Source organism: Plectropomus leopardus, chromosome 1, assembly GCF_008729295.1.
Source record: "Plectropomus leopardus isolate mb chromosome 1, YSFRI_Pleo_2.0, whole genome shotgun sequence".
Lineage (NCBI taxonomy): Eukaryota > Metazoa > Chordata > Actinopteri > Perciformes > Serranidae > Plectropomus > Plectropomus leopardus.
Genome location: NC_056463.1, coordinates 5895295 through 5922268, shown reverse-complemented (window position 1 = coordinate 5922268; position 26974 = coordinate 5895295). Strand labels below are relative to the sequence as shown.

Here is a 26974-nt window from a genome sequence, read left to right as displayed (position 1 = left end):
TTTCTAAATTTTAAGTAATTGTGTTATTACAATTATCAGTGGGCTTTTGGATGAGTTTTTTTTTTCTGGAACAAAACTCAGAGGTTCAGTTTTCACTCTTTGTAGCATTATATGTCGTATTTCGTATGTCATCTGTAACACAATGGAAGTGCTAGACAGACAGAACTGGTTAAAGTGCAGAAGCCAGGACACGACAAATAGTATTATTGTAAAATAAAACCTCAATGTACGGTATTGGTTGCATCCTGACAGTTTTCCATCTTATTCAACTGTGTTGTAGAAAGTCAACTGACTTGCTGACCAAGTTGCTCACAGTGTAAAAGCATGGTTAGAGTTTAACACAGACAAAAACATGAATATATATTTATTTTTTAAATTTTTTTATTCAGTTTGAGTTTTTCTATTTAGGAATGTTGTTCATACAACACTAGTGGCTTTCTGTCAGTGTCATGTGGGTGTGATCGATGTCTGTAGGCAGCAGGTGCTGGCAGGGGAGTGCAGAGCTACTGTTGAAGGGACTTCAGTCTTTTTTCTCTCACATTTAGTGTGGATAAAGAGAATTAAATGTCATGGCTTGATCAAAGGTAGGGACAGACTGTTGGGACTTTGTTTCCTGAGCCATGCTGTATGCTGTCTGTTCTGTTGATGTTGGTTCTTTTGGTTTGTAGAGAGGAAAAGTGAGAGAAGCCATCTGAGAAGGAGTTTCATTCCTTTGATGATTCAACTGAATCCACAAAAAGAAGATACAAAGAATATGACTGATTTGACGAATGCTGTTATGCCTGTACGTATAACTGTATACTTTTTGCATTTACAAGGGAGTAGGGATGTAACAATACACATAAGTTTCTCCCGTTACCCTACTGTGGAGCAATGCCGGCACACTGTCCTTTGTAAGTTTTTTTTTTTTTAACACACTATATTTTGACTTCATACTTTCTATGAATTGTTTTTCTAGTTTTTAACAAACTTAACTATGACTTTTTTGATATACTATGACTTTTCTTTGACATACTATACAATTACTTTTTTTGACATACTAAACTAAGTCTTTATACCTCCATGCAATACTTCGACTTTTTTATGCTTTTTTAGACAACATGCCGAACTATGACTTTTTTATGCAGTTTTGGACATCATGCTATTTTATGATTTTTTGCTATTTTTGACGACATGCTGTGCAAAAGGTATCTTTTTTTATGTTATTTTTGAGAATACAGAATATTATAACTTATTATATTATATTATTATATATTATAACTTTTTAATACCATTTTGGACAACATGCTATACAATGACTTTTTTATACTATTTTGGATGACATGCTACTACTGCTACTACTAATAATAATAATAATAATTATGATAATGAACTTTATTCATAGAGCACTTTTAATCAAAGGAATGAAGCTCAAAGTGCTTTACAAAAAAAAAAAAAAAACACAATCTATAGAGATATAGAGTACAGAGACCAGTAAGAACAGTACAAATAACAGAAGTGATATAAAATAATATTTACAAAAACTACATTTATTTAGTCTGGCTTTTAGCCAGACTAAATAAATTTAATTTGAATTTTTCAGCCATTGTTTAAAAATATTCACAGAGCTGCTTCTCTTATAGCTTTTAGAAATGTATTCCATAATTTTGAAGCATAGTTAACAAAAGCTGTGCTGCCTATTTTCTTGTGCGTATAATGTGTGTATTTAAAAACTCATTAGCAGAAGATCTGAGAGTCTGTGAAGGATTATAGAATGACAGAGTGTCTGCAATGTAGGCCAGTCCCAAACCATTAAGAGCTTTAAAAGCAAGTGAACGAATCCTAAAATCTGTTCTTAAAGACTCAGGAGCCAGTGGAGTGTAGCTAAAATAGGTAATATGCTCCCTCTTCCTTGTTTTGGTGAAAAGTCTAGCTGCACGATTCTGAATAAGTTGAAAAAAAGGAGGTATTGCAATAATGTAATCGATTTGAAATAAAAGCGTGGATGCATTTTTCAGCATCTTTATAGGATAGAAATTATCCTATTATAGGGTTTCTTGAATGAAAAAAATAGCTGGTTTTGGTCACCTCCTTTATGTTTGAAGTAAAATTTAAATCTGAATCCAGAATAGTGCCAAAACATGTTATTTAAGATTTAATCTCAGGGTCCAGATGCACAAGCTTGCAAGGCAGTAGATCTCTTGTTGCTTTGGGGCCAACATAGAGTATCTCTCAGTTGTGCTTTCGTTCAGTTTCAAAGAGTTACTTCCCATCCAACTTTTTACTGCGGGCATTCCAGTGGTCATGGAGCAAAAGGCATTCATTGTCATCCCCTGGGGAAATGTATAGCTGTGTATCATGAGCATAACTTCCCTAATCATCTTACCTAAGAGCGGCATATACAAAGAGAAAAGAAGTGGACCAAGACGACTTCCCTGGGCAGCAGTGACAGGCAAATCAGATTTATTTGATGTGTGTTTCTCCAACAGTTACAAACAAATATCTTCCTAAAATGTAAAACTTGAACCAGTTTATAGCAGTTCCTGACAGCCCAACCATGTTCTCTAAGCGATAGATCAAAATGTCATGGTCATTTGTGTTGAAAACAGTGCTTAGATCTAAGAGGATAAGAATAAGGACCTTTCTGGCAACAGTACCAAGTCTAAGTCATTATCAACTTTAATAAGGGCTGTCTCTGTACTATGGTTACCCTGGAAACCTGATGGAAACATTAAAAACATGTTGTTTTCAAGAAATTATTAATTTGGATAAAAACAACTTTTTCGAGTACAAAGATTCAATATTGGTTACTTGCACTATTCTATGCTATGGCGTGTCTTGGCACGCTATTTTATGACGTTTTGAGGTGTTTTCAGCTGTATTTGGGACAGGTCATTTTTTGACAATTTTGCCTTACTATAGCCTTGCCTTTTTGGTCATTTTTGCAACATGCCATATTGAGGTGTTTTTGGACATATTTGCAACATTCTATGCTATGCCGTGTCTTTGCAAGCTATTTTATGCTGTTTTGATGTGTTTTAAGCTGTTTTTGAGACAGGGTATTTTTTGGAAGTTTTGCCCTACTATAGCCTTCCCTTTTCGGTCATTTTTTCGACATGCTACGTTACTGTGTTTTTGTCCACTCTATGCTATGGCGTGTTTTGGCACGCTATTTTATGCTGTCTTGAGGTGTTTTCAGCTGTTTTGGGGACAGGTCATTTGTTGAAAATTTTGCCTTACTATAACCTTGCCTTTTCGGTCATTTTTTTCGAAATGCGTTATTAAGGTGTTTTTTTTTGCCATATTTGCAACTTTCTCTGCTATGGCGAGTCTTTGCACGCTATTTTATGTTGTTTTGAGGTGTTTTCAGCAATTTTTGGGACAGGTCATTTTTTGACAACTTTGCCTTACTATAGCCTTGCCTTTTCGGTCTTTTTTTCGAAATTTGATATTAAGTAGTTTTGGTGTTTATTTACAACATTCTATGTTTTGGCGTGTCTTGGCACGCTATTTTATGCTGTTTTGAGGTGTTTTCAGCAGTTTTTTGGACAGGTCATTTTTTGACAATTTTGCCTTACTATAGCCTTGCCTTTTCGGTAATTTTTTCGACATTCAATATTAAGGTATTTTTGGCGTTATTTGCAGCATTTTATATGCTATGGCGTGTCTTGGCATGCTATTTTATGCTGTTTTGAGGTGTTTTCAGCAGTTTTTGGGACAGGTCATTTTTTGACAACTTTGCCTTACTATAGCCTTGCCTTTTCAGTCATTTTTTCGACATGCGGTATGAAGGTGTTTTTGGCATTATTTGCAACTTTCTCTGCTATGGCGTTCTTGGCACGCTATTTTATGCTGTTTTGAGGTGTTTTCAGCAGTTTTTGGGACAGGTCATTTTTTGACAATTTTGCCTTACTATAGCCTTGCCCTTTCGGTCATTTTTTCGACATTCGATATTAAGGTGTTTTTGGCATTATTTGCAACTTTCTCTGCTATGGCGTGTCTTGGAACACTATTTTATGCTGTTTTGAGGTGTTTTCAGCAGTTTTTGGGAGAGGTCATTTTTTGACAATTTTGCCTTACTATAGCCTTACCTTTTCGGTCATTTTTTCGACATTCGATATTAAGGTATTTTTGGCATTATTTGCAACACATTTTATGCTATGGCGTTTCTTTGCATGCTATTTTATGCTGTTTTGAGGTGTTTTCAGCAGTTTTTGGGACAGGTCATTTTTTGACAATTTTGCCTTACTATAGCCTTGCCTTTTCAGTCATTTTTTCGACATGCGGTATGAAGTAGTTTTTGGCTTTATTTGCAACATTCTATGCTATGGTGTGTTTTGGTATGCTATTTTATGCTGTTTTGAGGTGTTTTCAGCACTTTTTGGGACAGGTCATTTTTTGACAATTTTGCCTTACTATAGTCTTGCCTTTTCGGTCATTTTTTCGACATTCGATAGTAAAGTGTTTTTTTTAGCATTATTTACAACATTCTATGCTATGGCGTGTCTTGGCATGCTATTTTATGCTGTTTTGAGGTGTTTTCAGCAGTTTTTGGGGACAGGTCATTTTTTGACAATTTTGCCTTACTATAGCCTTGCTTTTTCAGTCATTTTTTTCGACATGCGGTATGAAGTAGTTTTTGGCTTTATTTGCAACATTCTATGCTATGGCGTGTTTTGGTACGCTATTTTATGCTGTTTTGAGGTGTTTTCAGCAGTTTTTGGGACAGGTCATTTTTTGACAATTTTGCCTTACTATAGCCTTGCCTTTTCGGTCATTTTTTCGACATTCAATTTTAAGGTGTTTTTTTGGCGTTATTTGCAACATTCTATGCTATGGCGTGTCTTGGCATGCTATTTTATGCTGTTTTGAGGTGTTTTCAGCAGTTTTTGGGACAGGTCATTTTTTGACAATTTTGCCTTACTATAGCCTTGCCTTTTCGGTCATTTTTTCGACATTCGATATTAAGGTGTTTTTGGCATTATTTGCAACATTCTCTGCTATGGCGTGTCTTGGCACGCTATTTTATGCTGTTTTAAAGTGTTTTCAGCAGTTTTTGGGACAGGTCATTTTTTGACAATTTTGCCTTACTATAGCCTTGCCTGCTTTTCGGTCATTTTTTCGACATTCAATTTTAAGGTGTTTTTTTGGCGTTATTTGCAACATTCTATGCTATGGCGTGTCTTGGCATGCTATTTTATGCTGTTTTGAGGTGTTTTCAGCAATTTTTGGGACAGGTCATTTTTTGACAATTTTGCCTTACTATAGCCTTGCCTTTTCAGTCATTTTTTCGACATTCGATATTAAAGTGTTTTTTGCATTATTTACAACATGCTATGCTATGGCGTGTCTTGGCACGCTATTTTATGCTGTTTTGAGTGTTTTCAGCAGTTTTTTGGGACAGGTCATTTTTTGACAATTTGGCCTTACTATAGCCTTGCCTTTTCGGTCATTTTTTCGACATTCGATATTAAGGTATTTTTTTTGGCATTATTTGCAACATTTTATGCTATGGCGTGTCTTGGCACGCTATTTTATGCTGTTTTGAGGTGTTTTCAGCAGTTTTTTGGGACAGGTCATTTTTTGACAATTTTTGCCTTACTATAGCCTTGCCTTTTCGGTCATTTTTTCGACATTCGATATTAAGGTGTTTTTAGCATTATTTACAACATTCTATGCTATGGCGTGTCTTTTGGCATGCTATTTTATGCTGTTTTGAGGTGTTTTCAGCAATTTTTGGGACAGGTCATTTTTTGACAATTTTGCCTTACTATAGCCTTGCCTTTTTGTCATTTTTTCGACATTCGATATTAAGGTTTTTTTGGCATTATTTTGCAACATTCTATGCTATGGCGTTTCTTTGGCATGCTATTTTATGCTGTTTTGAGGTGTTTTCAGCAGTTTTTGGGACAGGTCATTTTTTGACAATTTTGCCTTACTATAGCCTTGCCTTTTCGGTCATTTTTTCGACATGCGGTATGAAGTAGTTTTTGGCTTTATTTGCAACATTCTATGCTATGGTGTGTTTTGGTATGCTATTTTATGCTGTTTTGAGGTGTTTTCAGCACTTTTTGGGACAGGTCATTTTTTGACAATTTTGCCTTACTATAGCCTTGCCTTTTCGGTCATTTTTTCGACATTCGATAGTAAAGTGTTTTTTGCATTATTTACAACATTCTATGCTATGGCGTGTCTTGGCATGCTATTTTATGCTGTTTTGAGGTGTTTTCAGCAGTTTTTGGGACAGGTCATTTTTTTTGACAATTTTGCCTTACTATAGCCTTGCTTTTTCAGTCATTTTTTCGACATGCGGTATTAAGTAGTTTTTGGCTTTATTTGCAACATTCTATGCTATGGCGTGTTTTGGTACGCTATTTTATGCTGTTTTGAGGTGTTTTCAGCAGTTTTTGGGACAGGTCATTTTTTGACAATTTTGCCTTACTATAGCCTTGCCTTTTGTGGTCATTTTTTCAACATGACATGCGAATTTTAAGGTGTTTTTTTGGCATTATTTGCAACATTCTATGCTATGGCTTTGTTTTGGAACGCTATTTTATGCTGTTTTGAGGTGTTTTCAGCAGTTTTTGGGACAGGTCATTTTTTGACAATTTTTCCTTACTATAGCCTTGCCTTTTCGGTCATTTTTTCGACATTCAATAATAAGGTGTTTTTGGCGTTTTTTACAACATTCTATGCTATGGCGTGTCTTGGCACGCTATTTTATGCTTTTTTGAGATGTGTTTTCAGCAGTTTTTGGGACAGGTCATTTTTTGACAATTTTGCCTTACTATAGCCTTGCCTTTTCAGTCATTTTTTCGACATTCGATATTAAAGTGTTTTTTTTGCATTATTTACAACATGCTATGCTATGGCGTGTCTTGGCACGCTATTTTATGCTGTTTTAAGTGTTTTCAGCAGTTTTTGGGACAGGTCATTTTTTGACAATTTTGCCTTACTATAGCCTTGCCTTTTCGGTCATTTTTTCGACATTCGATATTAAGGTATTTTTGGCATTATTTGCAACATTTTATGCTATGGCGTGTCTTGGCACGCTATTTTATGCTGTTTTGAGGTGTTTTCAGCAGTTTTTGGGACAGGTCATTTTTTGACAATTTTGCCTTACTATAGCCTTGCCTTTTGGTCATTTTTTCGACATTCGATATTAAGGTGTTTTTAGCATTATTTACAACATTCTATGCTATGGCGTGTCTTGGCATGCTATTTTATGCTGTTTTGAGGTGTTTTCAGCAGTTTTTGGGACAGGTCATTTTTTGACAATTTTGCCTTACTATAGCCTTGCCTTTTCAGTCAATTTTTTTCGACATGCGGTATTAAGTAGTTTTTGGCATTATTTGCAACATTCTATGCTATGGCGTGTCTTGGCACGCTATTTTATGCTTTTTTGAGGTGTTTTTTAGCAGTTTTTGGGACAGGTCATTTTTTGACAATTTGCCTTACTATAGCCTTGCCTTTTTAGTCATTTTTTCGACATTCGATATTAAAGTGTTTTTTGCATTATTTACAAACATGCTATGCTATGGCGTGTCTTGGCACGCTATTTTATGCTGTTTTGAAGTGTTTTCAGCAGTTTTTGGGACAGGTCATTTTTTGACAATTTTGCCTTACTATAGCCTTGCCTTTTCGGTCATTTGTTCGACATTCGATATTAAGGTGTTTTTTGGCATTATTTGCAACATTTTATGCTATGGCGTGTCTTGGCACGCTATTTTATGCTGTTTTGAGGTGTTTTCAGCAGTTTTTGGGACAGGTCATTTTTTGACAATTTTGCCTTACTATAGCCTTGCCTTTTTGGTCATTTTTTCGACATTCGATATAAGGTATTTTTGGCATTTTTTGCAACATTCTATGCTATGGCGTGTCTTGGCATGCTATTTTATGCTGTTTTGAGGTGTTTTCAGCAGTTTTTGGGATAGGTCATTTTTGACAATTTGGCCTTACTATAGCCTTGCCTTTTCGGTCATTTTTTCGACATTCGATATTAAGGTGTTTTTGGCATTATTTGGAACATTCTATGGTATGGCGTGTTTTGGTACGCTATTTTATGCTGTTTTGAGGTGTTTTTCAGCAGTTTTTGGGACAGGTCATTTTTTGACAATTTTGCCTTACTATAGCCTTGCCTTTTCAGTCATTTTTTCGACATTCGATATTAAAGTGTTTTTTTTGCATTATTTACAACATTCTATGCTATGGCGTGTCTTGGCACGCTATTTTATGCTGTTTTTAAGTGTTTTCAGCAGTTTTTGGGACAGGTCATTTTTTGACAATTTTGCCTTACTATAGCCTTGCCTTTTCTGTCATTTTTTCGACATTCGATATATTAAGTATTTTTGGCATTATTTGCAACATTTTATGCTATGGCGTGTCTTGGCACGCTATTTTATGCTGTTTTGAGGTGTTTTCAGCAGTTTTTGGGACAGGTCATTTTTTGACAATTTTGCCTTACTATAGCCTTGCCTTTTCGGTCATTTTTTCGACATCGATATTAAGGTTTTTTTGGCATTATTTACAACATTCTATGCTATGGCGTGTCTTGGCATGCTATTTTATGCTGTTTTGAGGTGTTTTCAGCAATTTTTGGGACAGGTCATTTTTTGACAATTTTGCCTTACTATAGCCTTGCCTTTTCGGTCATTTTTTCGACATTCGATTTTAAGGTGTTTTTGGCATTATTTGGAACATTCTATGCTATGGCGTGTTTGGTACGCTATTTTATGCTGTTTTGAGGTGTTTTCAGCAGTTTTTGGGACAGGTCATTTTTTGACAATTTTGCCTTACTATAGCCTTGCTTTTTGGTCATTTTTTCGACATTCGATATTAAGGTATTTTTGGCATTATTTGCAACATTCTATGCGATGGCGTGTCTTGGCATGCTATTTTATGCTGTTTTGAGGTGTTTTCAGCAGTTTTTGGGATAGGTCAGTTTTTGACAATTTTGGCCTTACTATAGCCTTGCCTTTTCGGTCATTTTTTCGACATTCGATATTAAGGATTTTTTGGCATTATTTGGAACATTCTATGGTATGGCGTGTTTTGGTACGCTATTTTATGCTGTTTTGAGGTGTTTTCAGCAGTTTTTGGGACAGGTCATTTTTTGACAATTTTGCCTTACTATAGCCTTGCCTTTTTGGTCATTTTTTCGACATGCGATATGAAGTAGTTTTTGGCATTATTTGCAACATTCTATGCTATGGAGAGTCTTTGGCATGCTATTTTATGCTGTTTTGAGGTGTTTTCAGCAAAGTGTTTTCAGCAGTTTTTTTCACAGGTCATTTTTTGACAATTTTGCCTTACTATAGCCTTTTTGCCTTTTCGGTCATTTTTTTTGACAATTTTGCCTTACATCCGCCTTATTAAGTTTTTTCAGTTTTTGGCATTATTTGCAACATTCTATGCTATGGAGAGTCTTTGGCATGCTATTTTATGCTGTTTTGAGGTGTTTTCAGCTGCAGTTTTTGGGACAGGTCATTTTTTGACAATTTGGCCTTACTATAGCCTTGCCTTTTCAGTCATTTTTTTCGACATTCGATATTAAAGTGTTTTTTTGCATTATTTACAACATGCTATGCTATGGCGTGTCTTGGCACGCTATTTTATGCTGTTTTAAAGTGTTTTCAGCAGTTTTTGGGACAGGTCATTTTTTGACAATTTTGCCTTACACTATAGCCTTGCCTTTTCGGTCATTTTTTCGACATTCAATATTAAGGTGTTTTTGGCATTATTTGCAACATTCTATGCTATGGCGTGTTTTGACACGCTATTTTATGCTGTTTTGAGGTGTTTTTAGCAATTTTTGGGTCAGGTCATTTTTTGACAATTTGCCTTACTATAGCCTTGCCTTTTCGGTCATTTTTTTGACATTCAATATTAAGGTGTTTTTGGCATTATTTGCAACATTCTATGCTATGGCAAGTCTTTGAATGCTATTTTATGCTGTTTTGAGGTGTTTTCAGCAGTTTTTTGGACAGGTCATTTTTTGACAATTTTGCCTTACTATAGCCTTGCCTTTTCGGTCATTTTTTCGACATGCAGTATGAAGTAGTTTTTGGCATTATTTGCAACATTCTATGCTATGGCGTATGCTATGGCGAGTCTTTGCATGTTATTTCATGCTGTTATGAAGTGTTTTCAGCAGTTTTTGGGACAGGTCATTTTTTGACAATTTGCCTTGCCTTTTCGGTCATTTTTTCGACATTCAATATTAAGGTGTTTTTGGCGTTATTTCCAACATTCTCTGCTATGGCGTGTCTTGGCACGCTATTTTATGCTGTTATGAAGTGTTTTCAGCAGTTTTTGGGACAGGTCATAATTTGACAATTTTGCCTTACTATAGCCTTGCTTTTTTGGTCATTTTTTCGACATTCAATATTAAGGTGTTTTTGGCGTTATTTACAACATTTTATGCTATGGCGTGTCTTGGCATGCTATTTTATGCTTTTTTTTGAGGTGTTTTCAGCAGTTTTTGGAACAGGTCATTTTTTGACAATTTTGCCTTACTATAGCCTTGCCTTTTCAGTCATTTTTTCGACATGCGGTATGAAGTAGTTTTTTTGGCATTATTTGCAACATTCTCTGCTATGGCGTGTCTTGGAACACTATTTTATGCTGTTTTGAGGTGTTTTCAGCAGTTTTTGGGACAGGTCATTTTTTTGACAGTTTTGCCCTACTAAAGCCCTGCCTTTTCAGTCATTTTTTCCACATGCAGTATGAAGTAGTTTTTGGCATTATTTGCAACATTCTCTGCTATGGCGTGTCTTGGAACACTATTTTATGCTGTTTTGAGGTGTTTTCAGCAGTTTTTGGGACAGGTCATTTTTTGACAGTTTTGCCTTACTATAGCCTTGCCTTTTCAGTCATTTTTTCGACATGCAGTATGAAGTAGTTTTTGGCATTATTTGCAACATTCTCTGCTATGGTGTGTCTTGGAACACTATTTTATGCTGTTTTGAGGTGTTTTCAGCAGTTTTTGGGACAGGTCATTTTTTGACAATTTTGCCTTACTATAGCCTTGCCTTTTCGGTCATTTTTTCAACATTCAATATTAAGGTGTTTTTGGCATTATTTGCAACATTCTATGCTATGGCGTGTCTTTGCATGCTATTTTATGCTGTTATAAACTGTTTTCAGCAGTTTTTGGGACACAGCATTTTTTGACAATTTTGCCTTACTATAGCCTTTCTTTTTCAGTCATTTTTTCAACATGCTATGTTCAGGTGTTTTTTTGCCATATTTGCCACATTCTATGCTATGGCAAGTCTTTTCACGCTATTTTTTAAAGTGTTTTGAGTGTTTTTTGGGACAGGTCATTTTTTGACAGTTTTGCCTTTCTCTAGCCTTGCTTTTTCAGTCATGTTTTTGACATGCAATATTAAGGTGCTTTTGTCATTATTTGCAACATTCTATGGTATGGCGTGTCTTGGCAAGCTGTTATATACTTTTTTTTAAAGTGTTTTCAGCTGTTTTTGGGACAGGTCATTTTTTGACAATGTTGCCTTACTATAGCCTTGGCTTTTTGGTCATTTTTTTAAACGTGTGATATTAAGGTGTTTTTGGCCATATTTGCAACACTATGGTATGGTATGTCTTGGCACGCTATTTTTTTGCTTTCTTTAGGTGTTTTCAACTGTACTTTGCCTTACTATAACCTTTCTTCCTTGGTCATTTTTTAAACATGCAATATTAGGGTGTTTCAGCCTGTTTTTTCAACATCGTATTATGTGGCATTTCTCTGTAGGCTATTTTAAGTTGTCCTCAGCAGTTTTCAGCTGTTTTTGGAAATGTCATTTTTTGACATTCTTGCCATACTATAGTATTGCTTCTTTGGTCATTTTTTCGACATACCATATTAGGGTGTTTTGGGCCATCATTGCAATATTCTTTGCTATGGCATGTCTCAGCACACTAGTTTAAGTACTCTTGAGCAGTTTTCAGTTTTTTGTTTTTTTTTTGCGAAAATGTCTTTTTTTTCACATTTTTGGTCATTTTTGAACATGCTGTTTTGGGGTGTTTTGAGCTGTTTTGCAAGACTCTATGCTATGGCATGCCCCACCATGCTATTTAATTTAGTTTTTAGCAGTTTTCAGCTGTTTTTGGAATTTTCATTTTTGCCAAAGTATAGTATTGCTTATTTGGTCAATTTTTCGTCATGCCACATAAGGGTGTTTTTGGCAGTTTTTGCACCATTCTAAGCTATGGCGTGATTCAGCACGCTTTTTAATGTAATTTTTTTAGCAGTTTTCAGCTGTTTTTTGGAAATGTCATTTTTTGACATTTTTTCCATCCTATACTATTGCTTCTTTCAACATGTCATATTAGGGTATTTTTGGCCATTTTTGCAACATTCTATACTATGGCGCATTTTGGCAAGTTATTTCATGTAGATTTTTGCAGTTTTCAGCTGTTTTTGGGAAATGTCATTTTTTGACATGTTTTATAGTATTGCCTCTTTGGTCATTTTTTTCAAAATTCCATATTAGGGTATTTTTGGCCATTTTACTGCAGCATTCTGTGCCATGGCTTGTTTCAGAATGCTATTTTAGTGGTCCTCAACAGTTTTCAGCTGTGTTTGGGAAATATCAATTTTTGACATTTTCTCCATACTTTAGTATTGCTTTTTTGGCCATATTTTTAACCTGCCATATTAGAGTGTTTTTGGCCGTTTTTGCAACATTCTACACTATGGCGTGTGTCAGCACGCTATTTCATGTAATCTTTTCATCCATTTTTGGAAAATGTCATTTTTTGACATTTTATTGTTGTTATTATTGTAATGTTTATCTGATCAATTTTTTCAGCATGCAATATTAGGGTATTTTTGGCCGTTTTTGCAATATTCTATGCTATGGTGTTTTTGGCACACTTTTTAATTTAGTTTTAAGCAGTTTTTGGGTGTTATAACGTGTTATATTAGGGTGTTTTTGGCTTTTTTGTAACATTCTATTCTAATTTCTATGCTATGCTTTTAAATTTTCTACTTTTTGAGCTATTTTTTTTCCTAGATAGTTAACTTTTTTCCAACAAATGACATATTAGCTTTCATTTACCATGGCTTTTTCCTTTTTTTTCAGACATTGATGAGTGCAGTTTGCAGACACATACCTGCTGGAATGACAGCGTGTGTGTGAACCTCCCGGGAGGCTACGACTGTGTGTGTACGTCAGGTCCAGGCTGCGGCGGCGACTGTCCACAGGAGGATGGAATCAGACGCAACGGAGAGGACTGGAAACCCAGCTTCGACCGTTGTGCTATATGCTCCTGCAAGGTACAGAAGATAAACACACAAATACAAATTAACTACAATGAGAAATACTGGCGTTCACAAACTGGTGGATGATGTTAACTCAGTGTTTTCTTCATAGCTATGATCTGTTATTCTCTTCACTAACTTCCTGTAACTAAACTGCCAATATGGAAGTTTAAGGATCTTCCTTTTTTTTAAAGAATCTTCCTTTTTTTAATGCAAAGGAGCATTGTTCAAACTTTAAACAAAATGTCAGTGTACGATTTGTTTATGGTCTTTCATTTAAAGCAACATTTTGCAACTTTTAGTTGTTTGTTGAGTCTCACTACCAAGATACCAATGTTTTGGGTTGATATTTTGGTCTGACCATCAACCAAACCAACTGCTGATGCCTCAGTGAAACGAATCAGTCATTCCCATGTTCTACAAAAGTGTGCCAGCTGTTAAGCCTTTCAGCAAGTGCAGACCAGATTGCCAGTCCCTCCAGGATTTCATTGGCTGGTTTTTGGATTGTTGCAGTCTGAAATTCCTGATTTTACAACAGCTCTTCTCAAAATATTAGCATGCAAACTCCCAGGAAGCTTCATCTGATGAAGTTCTTACCTTTTCCTGTCTGCAAACTCTGCCTTAATGGTGAAACAGGGTCTATGCACATGTATTGGAATGTATTGGAATTGCCCAATGGTATCTGCAATATGAACTGATGTACTATGTAGATAATAACATACCCAAGGTGCCATGCTGCCCAAAGTTGCTCCTATTGAGTGATGCCTCCTCTCTAGATCTTTTATTTCACCAGAAGCTGGCACTTTTTGTTGGCCTGACAGCAGCAAAAAAAATGTAGCAGTCTGTTGGCAGCCCCCTCATTCTCTCTCTCAGAATCATTAGCTACAATCATTACTGGATATAACAAATATGGAGATGTCAGTAGCAAAAATGCATGATGCCAAACAATCACTCATCTGTGCCTGGGCTTCCCGTATCAGCAAAGTGAAAGATCTTGTGTGCAAAACCACTGGGTCATAGACCTCTAATGTAAATTTATTTACTATCAAACATTTCTATTTTTATTTTTCATTAAGTTTGAAATGTTTCCTTTTACTTTTTTATATTGTTTGTTTGGATTATTATTATTATTATTATTAATATTGTATGTCTCTTTTTTTCTTTATTTTCTTCTTCCGTAAATTCTCTAAGATCTATTTTAATGTTATTGTGGTGCTGCGAGGGGTGGGGAAAAGGGGGGGGTATTGTTGTGTATTAATGCGTTTGTCGTTTATTCTCCATGTTAAAAAAATAAAAAAGTGATTAAAAAAAAAGAAAAAAAATGCTGTGCAAGTTGCTATGTTTAAAGGCAGTTTTGAAGTGAATATTGCAAAAAGAAAGATTCTGAGCTAATTAATATAAGAAATATCAGCTGATGCTTTTTGACAAAATATCACTGTTGGATGGTGTCATTTCCCCTCAAATCACCTACATATGATAAAACTGGACTCAACAAAGGTCTGCTACACAGCAACATCACAGCAACAAAGTGAGACGGGCTACATGCGGTCAGATAATCAGACAAGTTGTTAATAAGCCAACAGTTTAACCAAATCATCTAAGACACTCTCTTTAGAGGTAAAAGTAAGTGCACCTGTAAAAATCCCTCACTGCACAGAGAAGATGTGCACAACGACGATAGGCACAGTATTCCAAGTTAAAACTGGGAGTCAGTCTCTAAACAGTAATAGAATTTTACAACAGACACATTGGGTTTTAATTTTGCTCTTCGCCTTTGCTTACTCTTGCAAATAAGATCTGACTGCCTGTGTTTAATTGATGGACGTGACTGTCAAAACTATTAAAATATGACACAAGTTCTCAACAAACTGAACGTATTACCTAAATCATAGACCTCATATATTGTGTCATTATTATCAACCTTTCCTTTCACCTCTCAGCACGTGTAACTCTCTTGAGTTGATTCAGCTAACATTTGTATTGATCGGTATGAAGCAAGCACAAAAATAAAAAACTTTCTAACTTAGAAACTGCCTCAGGACAGCAAATTAAGCATCATGCAGGGTCAACTCAAGGAAAAAGCACCTTAGTGCTTCCAGCTGTTTTTCATTAGCCTGCATTACATTCTGAGAAATATTTGTGGCAGCTTAACAACTCATGTCTCTGCTCAGGAGTCAGAGCGAGGCGGTGCAGTGTGACTGCAGGAAAGTGAGATATTGATCAGATTTGTCTTTGGGAAGGTGAGGCTCAGTGAGTAAGATTAATACAAAATAGACACAGTAATTTGGAATAAAATGACAGCTGAAGGCGGTGGCCCTAACAATGCCTCATAAAATTCTAAATTTAACACTTAAACTTTTCACAGCAAAGTCTTTGGTATTTGTGCATCATGCGTTATGACTTTTCAGGGCAACACGTTTATTAATTTCATCCATTTTATTATTTTCATTTTTTTGTGTTCATGTAGGGATGCACAATAATATCAACAGATCATCTATATCGGCCGATATTAGTTTCAAAACGAAATATGGGAATTGGCCAACCCGTGCTTTTTATCAATGCATGAATATTACATCCATTGAAAAGCATTGTATTTCATGTCTGGTGGGCCATTATGATAAAACATATAATATGATGTTAATTCCACTCCAGAAGAAACTTGATGATCAGTAAAATAACATTAACTAATTTTAATCACTGTGTTCAGAGCATGGTCTCATCTTAATTTTCTATCTGAATTAGTTTGTATTAGCAGAAGGAAATCTGTAGCATTCCCTCTCTAAACAGACTTTGGAGAAGTAACACAAACAAATAATAAAACTTTCCTTGCTACAAGACAATAAGAAATTAAATGCAGCTTTAAACATTTGCTTTGTGTCAGTTGTCAAGATATATAAGAATTTACAAACAGTCACAAAGGATTTCCAGGATTTAGACTGTTTTGTCAAAAGTAGAACGACAGGTGTGACACAAGCAAGATGCTCTGCTAACACTGGATGTCTCCAGGGCTGATAGGTGTCACTGTGGTTTGTGAAAGAGACGGAAAAAGGCAATCAGAGTCACACAGAAGCTGTGGATTGGTTTCTTGAACATGAGAGGAAGGTTGATTGACTCGATATGATTGAAAGATGTGGATGCCAGACAGGGCAAGTGGAAAAGACAGAGGTGCAGCAGAGGCAGATCACATCAGGCAAAAGCAGCAGAGAGTTTAGAGAAACTTCTCAGAACATGACATCAAAGGTGGAAACTAAACTCAAGTTTCACTTAAGAGTCATTTGAAGGAAAATGAAAGGAGAAATTGAGTTAAATTAAGAGTATTAGATGTTAGAATTCTACAGATGTGGTTCGGCTCAGACCAAAATCCTCCTTAATTAGATTATCTTCCCCGAAAAAAAACCACTGGAGAGCAATACCTCACATGAGAACTGTGTTAGAAACAAATCATACCTACTGATTAAAGAAAATGTCATCTGCATTCATCAAATTCATCATAAAGTTGTCATCATCAAAGCTGACATAAAAAGCTGTATAATGATATTGTTTTGCTTAGCACAACAGCGCAGCATTAGCATTCATGCCTGGTCTTATTCCTGGCATTAAAATGAACAGTTTGCCTTCATACGTTCTGCCGACACGGTACAATTGGCAGTAATTTTGCAGCAAGTCAAGGGCCATAACCGTAAAGACCAAGGCCATCGGTATTGCTACCCAGGGACTCAGCAGTTACTGTAGCAGGACAATATGCATCGATAAAACATTGGCTCTGTATTGCCCTTTTAATGGTATGCGGAATGATTTTATGGGCCCCATACATTTCCTAACAGCCATTTTATGTAACATTTTTACATCTCCATTACAATGTCGTCCCCGGGCCAGACAGTGCTGGCTGTGGTGAGTAAAATGGACCATAAAGTTTTCCCCGCGTGGCGACAGAGATCCAGGGACACAGCGGCTCAGCTGGCTCCCATATCCTGCAGAGTCTTCTCTGCATTTGACTTTGCATTCCAGCCCAGACACCAAAGTTTGAACTCATTCCCACTTCAGTCATGGCTCTAATAAATTGCTGTTAGAAAATGGAGATTTGAGAGTTGCTACAACACATTAAAGTCCTCTGTAGGTATTCTGGCCTTGAATTATCTACCTGATTGACCCAGTGTATAAGACTAGCTCTCCCTAAAGGTGCCTGAGATAGGTGTCAGATATACTCCTTGATCATATTCCAGAGTCTTAGATCGGGCTCTTTGAATCATGATTCTGATATGCTTAATTTTTTCTTCTGAGATTCAATATGTTTGCAATTGCAGCGCCTTCAAGGGGAAATAAAATGTCAGGTATTCAGTGTTCTCTCTAGGATTGTGCTCTTTTCAGAGATGAAAAGGCTCTGAAATGACATTCAGGGCAACAGGGAATCCTTAAACCCTTCACTGTAAGCAGAACGGTGAAAGCTTTCAGTTTCAGGAGCTGTTGAACGCAGCGTGACCCTCCTATTCAGTGAAGAAGAATTGCTGGAACAGTGCTTTACAGCCCAGGATGTGAGGCGACATGTAAAACTGAAGTTGAAGTCTTTGTCAGTACTACTTCTTTGAAGTTGGCCACATGCAGAATGTCAGGGCCACTATCATGACCTTTCTTTTATTTTACCTAAATGTAAAATAAAAGAGACTGCTCACACATTTCACCAAAGTGGTGATGTTTTAGCAGCTTTCATTAAAACTAACAAAAAAAAGCCTGAGGCCTTAATCTGTTTACCCTCTGACGCTGGGACCTCTGTTGTGCAGGACGGGCAGACGTACTGCAGGAGGAGACCCTGTGACTGCGGAGACCCAGACGAGGATTTGTTCTGCTGTCCTGGCTGTGACAACAGACCCAGCAGCCAGTGTTTGGACCAGAGCGGACGCACGCTCTACCGCAGCGGAGCATCCTGGCTGTACGGCTGCCAGCAGTGCCGCTGCATGGTTTGTACACACACACACACACTCACACAGAAGCTGTATGTGTTTTTCCAACCAAAATGAAAGCTGACCTTCATGTTAAAGCAGCTACAAAGAGTTTTTAACAGGTAACTCAATTAAACAACCATGGCTCTATATAACCTACATGAGCAAATAAGATCATCAGCAAGCAGATTAGCTGTTTTCATACAGACTGTTGTAAAGCGTCTTCCAGTTGCGAGGAAACAACATCGTTAGTCTATAAAGGCCCAGACACACCAAACTGATATCACCTGCTGCGATACCTCATGCCGTTTGGGTTTTAGCCAAAAAGTTGGACATGATCACACCGCAAGACTACAACCGACTGCCAAACAGTGCGTGTGTTCTGCGCCTGCGTGAGAGGAAGTGACTCGACATACCACCAGACAGCGGTCATCTGTAATTTCCATTCAGAGGGAAAATGGAAGACCATCCTGATGCCAGTCAGCCCATTTACACCACAATCCAATGTTGAAAGAACAGAGCATATTTACTGTGTGCCAGTGAACAACAACACATCCCTTCAGGAAATTTTCTGTTAAACAGCTTAATGAAGAAAAACAATTTTACCTTAGATAACAAGTTTGTGTCATTTTCAGGCCCTCCTGACTTTACATTCCTTACTTCTGTTTCTCTTTTCAAGCACTGTCAGAGTGATTTCATTCATCAACAGGCTCCTCCAGCGCCAATTCAACATAATGAATTGGCAGGAAAAAGCAGACTAGTACCGACAAGGGCCAATGGTGCGGGACACACCGCAGTGACTAGGGAGACAGACACTCACCGACGGCCCAACTTTGACCAAATGCAGACTGTGTGTGCGTATCAGGGCCTTCAGACTTCTGGCCGAGCCAGTACTGCAGGAAAGGTCCCCCTGAACTGAAATACGCACTATGGGAAATGTTAAAAATTAGTTTTAGGGCCTTGCTGTTCAACAGTAGGTTGTTCCTTCAGCTAAGGTACAGACTTGATGTCAGATCTAATAATCGGACAAACCAGTGCCAAGCATGGACTGCAGTGGTCATAAGACAAAACTGGAAACTGTCAGGAAGCTCCAGAGTGTTTAGCACACATTCTGTTTTTGACGTTACACTTTGTAGTTATGGCTTACATTGGAGCAGGATCAGCAAAGACAAAAAGAAAAAAATTGTTCACAGCAAAAAAAAAGTGAGAGAGCACAGATGAAAACACCAGTCTACCTTGGTTGGCAAGCCTTTCTTTTACATGCTTCCAAAACAAATGCAGGCTCTAGAAAGATCAACATGATTTACATCACAAGTTGGTCCGAGGGGCTGCCAAAACCAACACAAAATGAAAATTCCTTGTAGTTGCTTTAAATCATAGAGAGTGGTTTGTTAGAAGAAACGAACACAGAATTTCCTCATTAACATGAAGCTCAGAGCCGGGCTTTGTTTAGTAGCTGGCCCTGCCCTGCTGCTCAGCTGTGTGTGTAAGTGTGTGCTGATAATTATCACCTCTCTAATTAGAAATATGGCAACAAATCAGCATGGGAGCTAAAGCTGAAGTTGCTAGATCAGCTGATTCAGATGTAAAGAAACAGCACGGTAACATTTGTGTCACCTTTCTTTTTTTATCTCACTCAGGAGGGAGAGGTGGACTGCTGGCCTCTGGTTTGCCCCATGTTGATGTGCGAGTACACAGCAGTGGCAGAGGGCGAGTGTTGCCCGCGCTGCGTCACAGACCCCTGCTTGGCCGACAACCTGTCGTATGACATTCGGCAGACGTGTCAGGACCCCGCAGGCGCCGTCCGCCTCAGCGGGGACACATGGCATATGCCTAACTCGCCCTGCACTACCTGCAAGTGTAAGGTAAGCCAAAGCAACAGCCAGGCAGGTTTGCTTTTCTGTGCAGCATCCATGTTTGATTTAACACCACTGAGGATAATTAATTACTTCACCAAAAATTCACAACAAAGTATTAATTTATACTGTTTACAAGGGGGATATGTTGACAGAAAAGTATTTTTTGCTTAGTGTGTAATCACCTGAAAATAAGTATCATGGTGTTTATGTTACCTTAAGGCCCAGATACACCATACGGACATCAACAAATTGGTAGCAGCAACGCCCTGTTGCATCCCCTCATATTGCCTGTGTCTTGGCCAAAAAAGTTGCACACAAACACACCACAAAGACTACAGCCAACACCAGTTCAACTGAGCTGACCAACGACCAACCGTTGACTTGGTGTGTCAGGGCCCTTAGAATGAGCCATTTATATCTACATAGGGAGCAGATCCTTGTCCATGGAGAACACCATGTTGCCATGGAGATCACCCTATTGCACCGCTGGCTCCAGATCGGGCCATTTGCCTTTCAAGGTTCAAGCTCCTTTTTAGTACCCAAGGTAAATATTTTTGTGCAGATAGGAAATTCAGCAATCCAAAACAAGACATCACAACAATCTGGATTAAAAAACCATAAAAACAAAATACACAAAAACACTTATCATCAAGTATTAATAGCATCAGAGTATAAGAACTCCTATTAATGTCACGACAAAATGCCTTTATATAAACACACACATACACACTCACCTACTAACTCAAAAGCTTAAAGCACCAAGTACATCATCTTGTGCTCGCTTTGTTCAATAGTGCAATAGCAGCAGGTATAAAAGTATTCCTATATCATTTTGTTCTGCACCTGGGGGCCTCAAGCTGATGGCCAGAACAAGAAGCTGAAATTCACTTTTTAAGGGTTGTGAACAGTTCTGCAGAAGAGAGCTGGCCTTACACTGCAACTGTGAGGAGTAAAGAGCTGATAGGTTGAGTTAAGACTCACTTCTTAGCTTACTAGCCCACTTGACAATTTGGGCCAAAGAGGTTTTGTTCCTCAAAGCCAGGGTATCAAGGTGAAAAGACAAAAAAATAAAAGCCTGACAAAAAAAGGGGGCATCAAGGTTTTGTAATTATAAAAACAAGACAGTTTTCTAAGTAAAAATAAACACTTTTGCATCTGCCACCATAGTTAACAGTCCTTCCATAACAAGAGTGCCAGGAAAACAGTGATTGTGTAACATGAAACTGCTAAATTCTGTGTTTTGACTGGTTTAAATCATCTGGTCCATTTGTTTTTGGGGTAGGTAATTCGTTACCCACAATAAAACCTCTCAAATGTCTGGACCTTAAGTTATTGGAGAAAAAAACGGCCCATCTGCAACCTGCCAGTGTAGAAGAAACACTGATTTGTAACATGAAACTGCTTTAATCAGTGATTTCAGCAGGTACATCAGTGGCTCCATTTGTTTTGGGGAGGAAGAGCCCTCTGCTGATAATTCAGTTCCCGGAAAGAAAAAAAAACCTTCTTGAACGTCTGCATCTTAAGTTGTCAAAGACAAAAAGTGAGCACACATTAGCAGGTTCTTGGCTAGTGGCTCGTCTTTGACATGCTGAACTGTGTAGGAGAAACACTGATGTGTAACATGAAAGTGCTGTATTCAGTGATTTTAGCAGGTAAATCATCGGCTCTGTTTGTTTTGGAGAGGAAGAGACCTCTACTGATAATTCAGCTCACACGTTATACAGATCTTGTCAGCTGTTCAATTCCTCTGTGCCGTCACTGTGTTACAGATAATGGCAGGCATTACAGGGTATTGATATTGAAGAAAATTCCTGGAGGTGGACACTGTTATAGTGACTTTATCTAATGTGTGATGGAGGATATACAACGTCTGTGTGTCTGTCTGCCAAGATGAATACAAAAACATCTGAAAACCTGACTGTCACAGATGATGCAAGCGGCATTTTAATTTGAAAAAACCCAAATATGCAAATCACTGTGTCAGAAACATGTCACCATCATCTCCACACATGTAGTACAAATATTCTGTTACCCCTCAGTTCCGCTTTTTCCTTTAGCAATCAGAATTTAAATGAGCCAAAAGAAGCACATCAAATATATGGACTGAAACCATAATTACCATCACGTCGGTTATTTCATATAGTTAAAAAAACTGAATTAGTAAACTTTGTATACATGTGCAATTTTTTTTTATCTCAAACAACAATCCTAGCCAGCCACAGCAGCTGGTGCGCTCACTCACGCTGTGGTCACAGCAAGTGGTTACAGCTTCTGTCGGAGATCCTGCACTTGTGTAAGTCACTCTGCTACCAGAGTGCTGCATCACGGTGGGTAAAGACACAGCTGGCCTCTGAGCGGCAGGGGAGCTCACTTTTAGAAAGCTAAAGCTGAGGCCCCCCACAGTCAGAGGGTACAGGCCCCATTACCCAGTCAGTTATCTGTCCTCCTCCCGAAGAGGGTCAGGTCAGCCAAATCAGAAACATAAAGAGAGAAGTTTTTGAGATACTGGAATCCTTTTAATAGGGACTGTTTCTAAAGTAGAGAGTGGTTTCAGTTAAGAATGTGTCACTATGACAGTTAGGTCTGTTGATTAACCAAAAACACTGGAATCTGTCTGTAGAAAGACACATGACCATCCTAAATTCTGTTCTCCCCCAGTGTACTGAAGCGGCAGCATAAATCTCAAAGACGGATATCTCAAAACCAAAGCCAATTGAATGACTAGATAACACAAGTGTAGAGGCTCATTCCTACTCCACAAAAAAAAAACACCAACACCCTTTAACATCTGGCTTTTTAATGCAATGGAAATGTGTACGATCAGCATTCACACCCGGGTCAAATGACTCGCAGTAGACACAAGTTTTTATCACCTCCGGCTCCGATTAGCAGTAATGGGAATACAACACACGAGTGACCACAGTAATTTCAGCTCCTAAACCGGTGAGTAATTACAATGCCACCACTAATTACCATCCATCTTCTCCTAAGCAGTACTCAAACACAGATCCAAATACATCTGCACAAAAGTTCAAAGAGAGACTGAATGAGTAAAATATGTATAAAGAGAGGAAACCACTGAGAAGTTTTCAAGGACCTAAATATGAAAGAGTTGCTGCTGCTGTCTACTGTTAACCTGTTCTCTGGTTTGTCCATGATGTCACATGGACGCACTAACAAAACAACCCACACACACACACAAAAGCTGACAGAAAGGTAGAGTTGTCAGCGGTGTGTTCACTGGCAGTGGCAATGCAGTCTATTGCCTGTATTTATTTTTAGCCGTGTTTGAAAAACCTGCATGCATGCCCTAATTTTGATTGGAAAAGAGTACCAGAGAGAAAAATACAGAATTTAGTTTTGTAATTTATGCGACATTGACACTTGGCAACCAGATAAATCGGTGAGCAGTATATTAATCGGTAATAATCCTAATCTATTTATTTGCTCTGGCAGATGTATCCGGTCCTCCTCCCGTTCAGAAAGATTTCTAGCTGACCCAGCCCACTTTGGTCCAACCACAATCATTTACGTATCTAATATAGGGCATGTGTGAGACATTGACTGAAATAATGGAGGCTTTGTGCTTTATGCAAAATACATGGTGACGTCATAATCGGTTTGCCCAAGCAATGTCCTTCTTGAAATCTTTCACAACAAAGAAAATTTTAGTCCATCCAGAAATGCTTAACAGCAATGCCGTTTAATAGCCACACAGTATGTTTGTGAAAGAAATCAAACCAATCTGCTCACATTTCAAAGGTTTAAATGCTTGTGAAAGGTGTCTGATTGCAGCATAAGAAAACTGATGATCAAGGTTGCAAAGGGTTAAAAATGCATATGAAAAACATCGTTTGGTGCACAAACGTCTTAACTAGTTTGCTCTGGAGTTGTCAAACTAGTGATATTGTAGTTCTGACATCAAGTCCTTCTGTATTCAGTCTCTATATTTCAACTAACTGTGGCCGGCCAGACTCTGATTTGTATTGTTACAAACATGAACAGCATATTCACAACAGTATATTAAATATTCTCTCTTTTCTCTCCTTTCTTTTCATGCAAATCTGTTCAGAATGGGAATGTCTGCTGCTCGGTGGATCTCGACTGCCTTCAGAACAACTAAAGCTCTCCTCCTCCTCCTGTCCTCCTATCCTCGCTCCTCCTCTCCTCCTCTTACTGCGGGACTGCCACACCCCCTCTTCCATCTGACAACTCCTCCCTTGGATACGTAAAACAGACTCACGCACACACGTGTGCATGCCAGCGTGTGCACAGAAAATACAAACATGCACTGGATGGACTGGAGTGTTGAGGGTGCGCTTTTATGCCGTAACTCTACAAACAGTGTGAGCGTGTGTGTGGCTCAGGCAGAAACTGAGGCCATTGTCGCTCTCACCACAGTCACTGTGTTGTGTATGTGTCTTTGTGTTGTTCCCATTTCACTAAATGTCTTGAGGAAACCTGTTTAGCTCCATGTATTGAACCACAAAGCAGAGAGAATTGGCTCAGTGTGAAGAGGATTCACAGCCGGACAGATTTTATGGAGCTTCAACTCTCTGTGTTGCAAAATGTAAACTCACTGTTGCTCGGTCATCTAGATGGTCATTTTAAAACATTTATCATTGCAGTGAACAAAAGTAATGCACCCTAATTTTGTATGATGTTCTGTGAAGCAATATCATCAAAGTTGATGTAACTGAAGCAGGAGATAGTTTGATGTAGAAATAACATCTAGGGAAGTTACAAAAACTACCTTTAAGTGTAATGATGTTTCTAACTTATTATGAACTTTTCTTGTGGAAGTGACATTTTTTTATTTTAGAAAAAAAAAATTACTTTCTGCTTTGATAAACACTTCACCCGAACATTTAAGATGTGCCACTTTGTCTTTGATCCAAGTCAACAATCCAATATCCAATATTTTATCTTTGATATTTTTTTTAACTGTGTCCTACATTCTTCTCTGACAGATCCAAAAATAAGGCAAAGCAAACAAAGCTATTGTAGTAGACAAGTGAAAAATTCTCAACCTTAAATCTTTTAGGGGTTTTTTTAGTGAATTTACATGTTTATGGTCTCTGGCTGAACATGCAAACAAATTAAGGGTGCAGAACTTTTCTTTACATGCAGTAAAAATGTTTTACTACAAAGCATCATCTGCATTTCTGTATCTGCACCGAACAGCTGTCTGCTTCTCCTACTTCAGGGACTGGATCCTGCCATGTTAATGTACCTAAATGCGTGTAATTTTTCACGTCGGTTATCTAATGGGGCATTTAAACTGGTATACCTTCATGATTCAAAGTGAGTCACCACAACGTTACTGTGAACTTGGATGTCAACATACTTGATCTGGTTTTCACTGGTATTTAAACGTTACGTTAAAGGGCAACATCTTGCTGATAAAATCATTAACTATGAAGTACAGCTACCGACTGATGCTTTTCATCCTGTGGCCTTTGCCAAGGTCGGGGCCATTGTCTGAAATACTTTGTTTCATTATTAAGTCTACACATGTTACTGGAGCTTTGATTTTTGAGAGGCAGAATCTGAATGCATCATTAGTTTTGGTCTCTGTGAGGCTAAATTGTGTCTTTTGGAAAAGGAAGTGCAGTGTCGACTTGTCAGAGTACTTTGAGCAAAGTGCTTGTCACATAATCAAACACGTTGGAGATGGCTGTATCTAAAAATTTCTGCATCTTTGTAAAGGCCCAGACACACCAAAATGATATCGAAGAACTATTGACGACAAAGCCGACAGATGTGTTGCCTCATGTTGCCTGTGTCCCAGTCAAAAAGTTGCACATGAACACACCATAAAGACAACAACTAATGGCCAAACAGTAAGTACATTCTGCACCTGAGGCCACATTCAGATGAGAATGGCCCTACTAAAAATGTAAAAGTCTTTCCTTTGCGTTTTTAAAAATAATCCGCTTTCATATGATAACATAGTGAGAACAATCCTCGTGCATGGATCCACAAAAATGCTGTAGTTTGTATGTCAGGCCAGTAGTTTCCACTGCGACAGGATAACCTGGTTTCAAAAATGTCTGTCATCATCATTCAGAAAGGGGAACTGAGAAACCATCTTGAGAGTAGTCACAACATTAACAACACAATCCAATGCTGAAAGGACAAAGCATATTTACTGTGCGCCAGCAAACAACAACACAAACCACTGGGAAACAGTTCTGCTAAAATACCCAATTACAATCTTACCTAACATAAAAACTTTGTTTTGGTCTCCTGCCCTCTTGATTTTAGCCATTTGTTTACGTCCCTCACTTCAGTTTCTTTTTTCGTGCGCTGAGCTGAATGCCCGATCAGTGCTTTCATTCCCCAGTGGGCTCCACGGTCTCAGACGATTCAATACGCTGAATCGGCAGAACAAAAGCTGACCAGGAACAACAGTGTGAGACGCACTGAAGCGACTAGGGTGACAGATGCTCGCCGAAAGCCCAACATTTATGCACCCTCAGCTTGGTGTGTCAGGGTCTTCAGAGACAATTTGACAAGCACGCCTCCCTTCAAGCACTGATTGGCCGGTCATGTGGAGAAGCGAAAGCATGTGCCATTTCCTCACTCAAGTTTAGTTGTCTGAAAGTGTGCGCCATTTATACGATTAACCGTATCTTGCTCCTTGCTATGATGGTGTCGTGTTCTGAACGGATAGTGGTAGTAGTCTTTTTCAAGGAGACCTCAGCCTTCAGTTCCGAAGTCTTTGAAACAATCTGCCTTCACATCCCTCATCCAGCTTTTGAATCAGGACGTAGCTGTCGTCTGTCCTGCTGAGCCATTAACGCTTCTGTCTGTAACACTTTCCTCTCGCCTCAGTGTCTCCTCTCTGATGTGGTTGACTGTCACTTAGCTAATTATAACACCTTGTGACATCAAAAGCACGTGAAAGCGGTTTGATGGTGCACAACAGATTC

General features: G+C 38.1%; 1 protein-coding gene across 1 annotated transcript in view; it reads left to right on the top strand.

Moving 5' to 3' along the window:
- LOC121946268 (protein kinase C-binding protein NELL1-like) overlaps positions 1–24961 on the top strand; it is a 321639-nt gene extending 296678 nt beyond the window's left edge. The window contains exons 17-20 of the mRNA XM_042490773.1: positions 13065–13258; positions 18022–18198; positions 19821–20045; positions 24112–24961. Coding sequence (XP_042346707.1) covers positions 13065–13258; positions 18022–18198; positions 19821–20045; positions 24112–24162 — 647 coding nt within the window. The 3' untranslated portion in view covers positions 24163–24961. The remainder of the gene's footprint in view (positions 1–13064; positions 13259–18021; positions 18199–19820; positions 20046–24111) is intronic.
- Positions 24962–26974: the final 2013 nt, after the last annotated feature.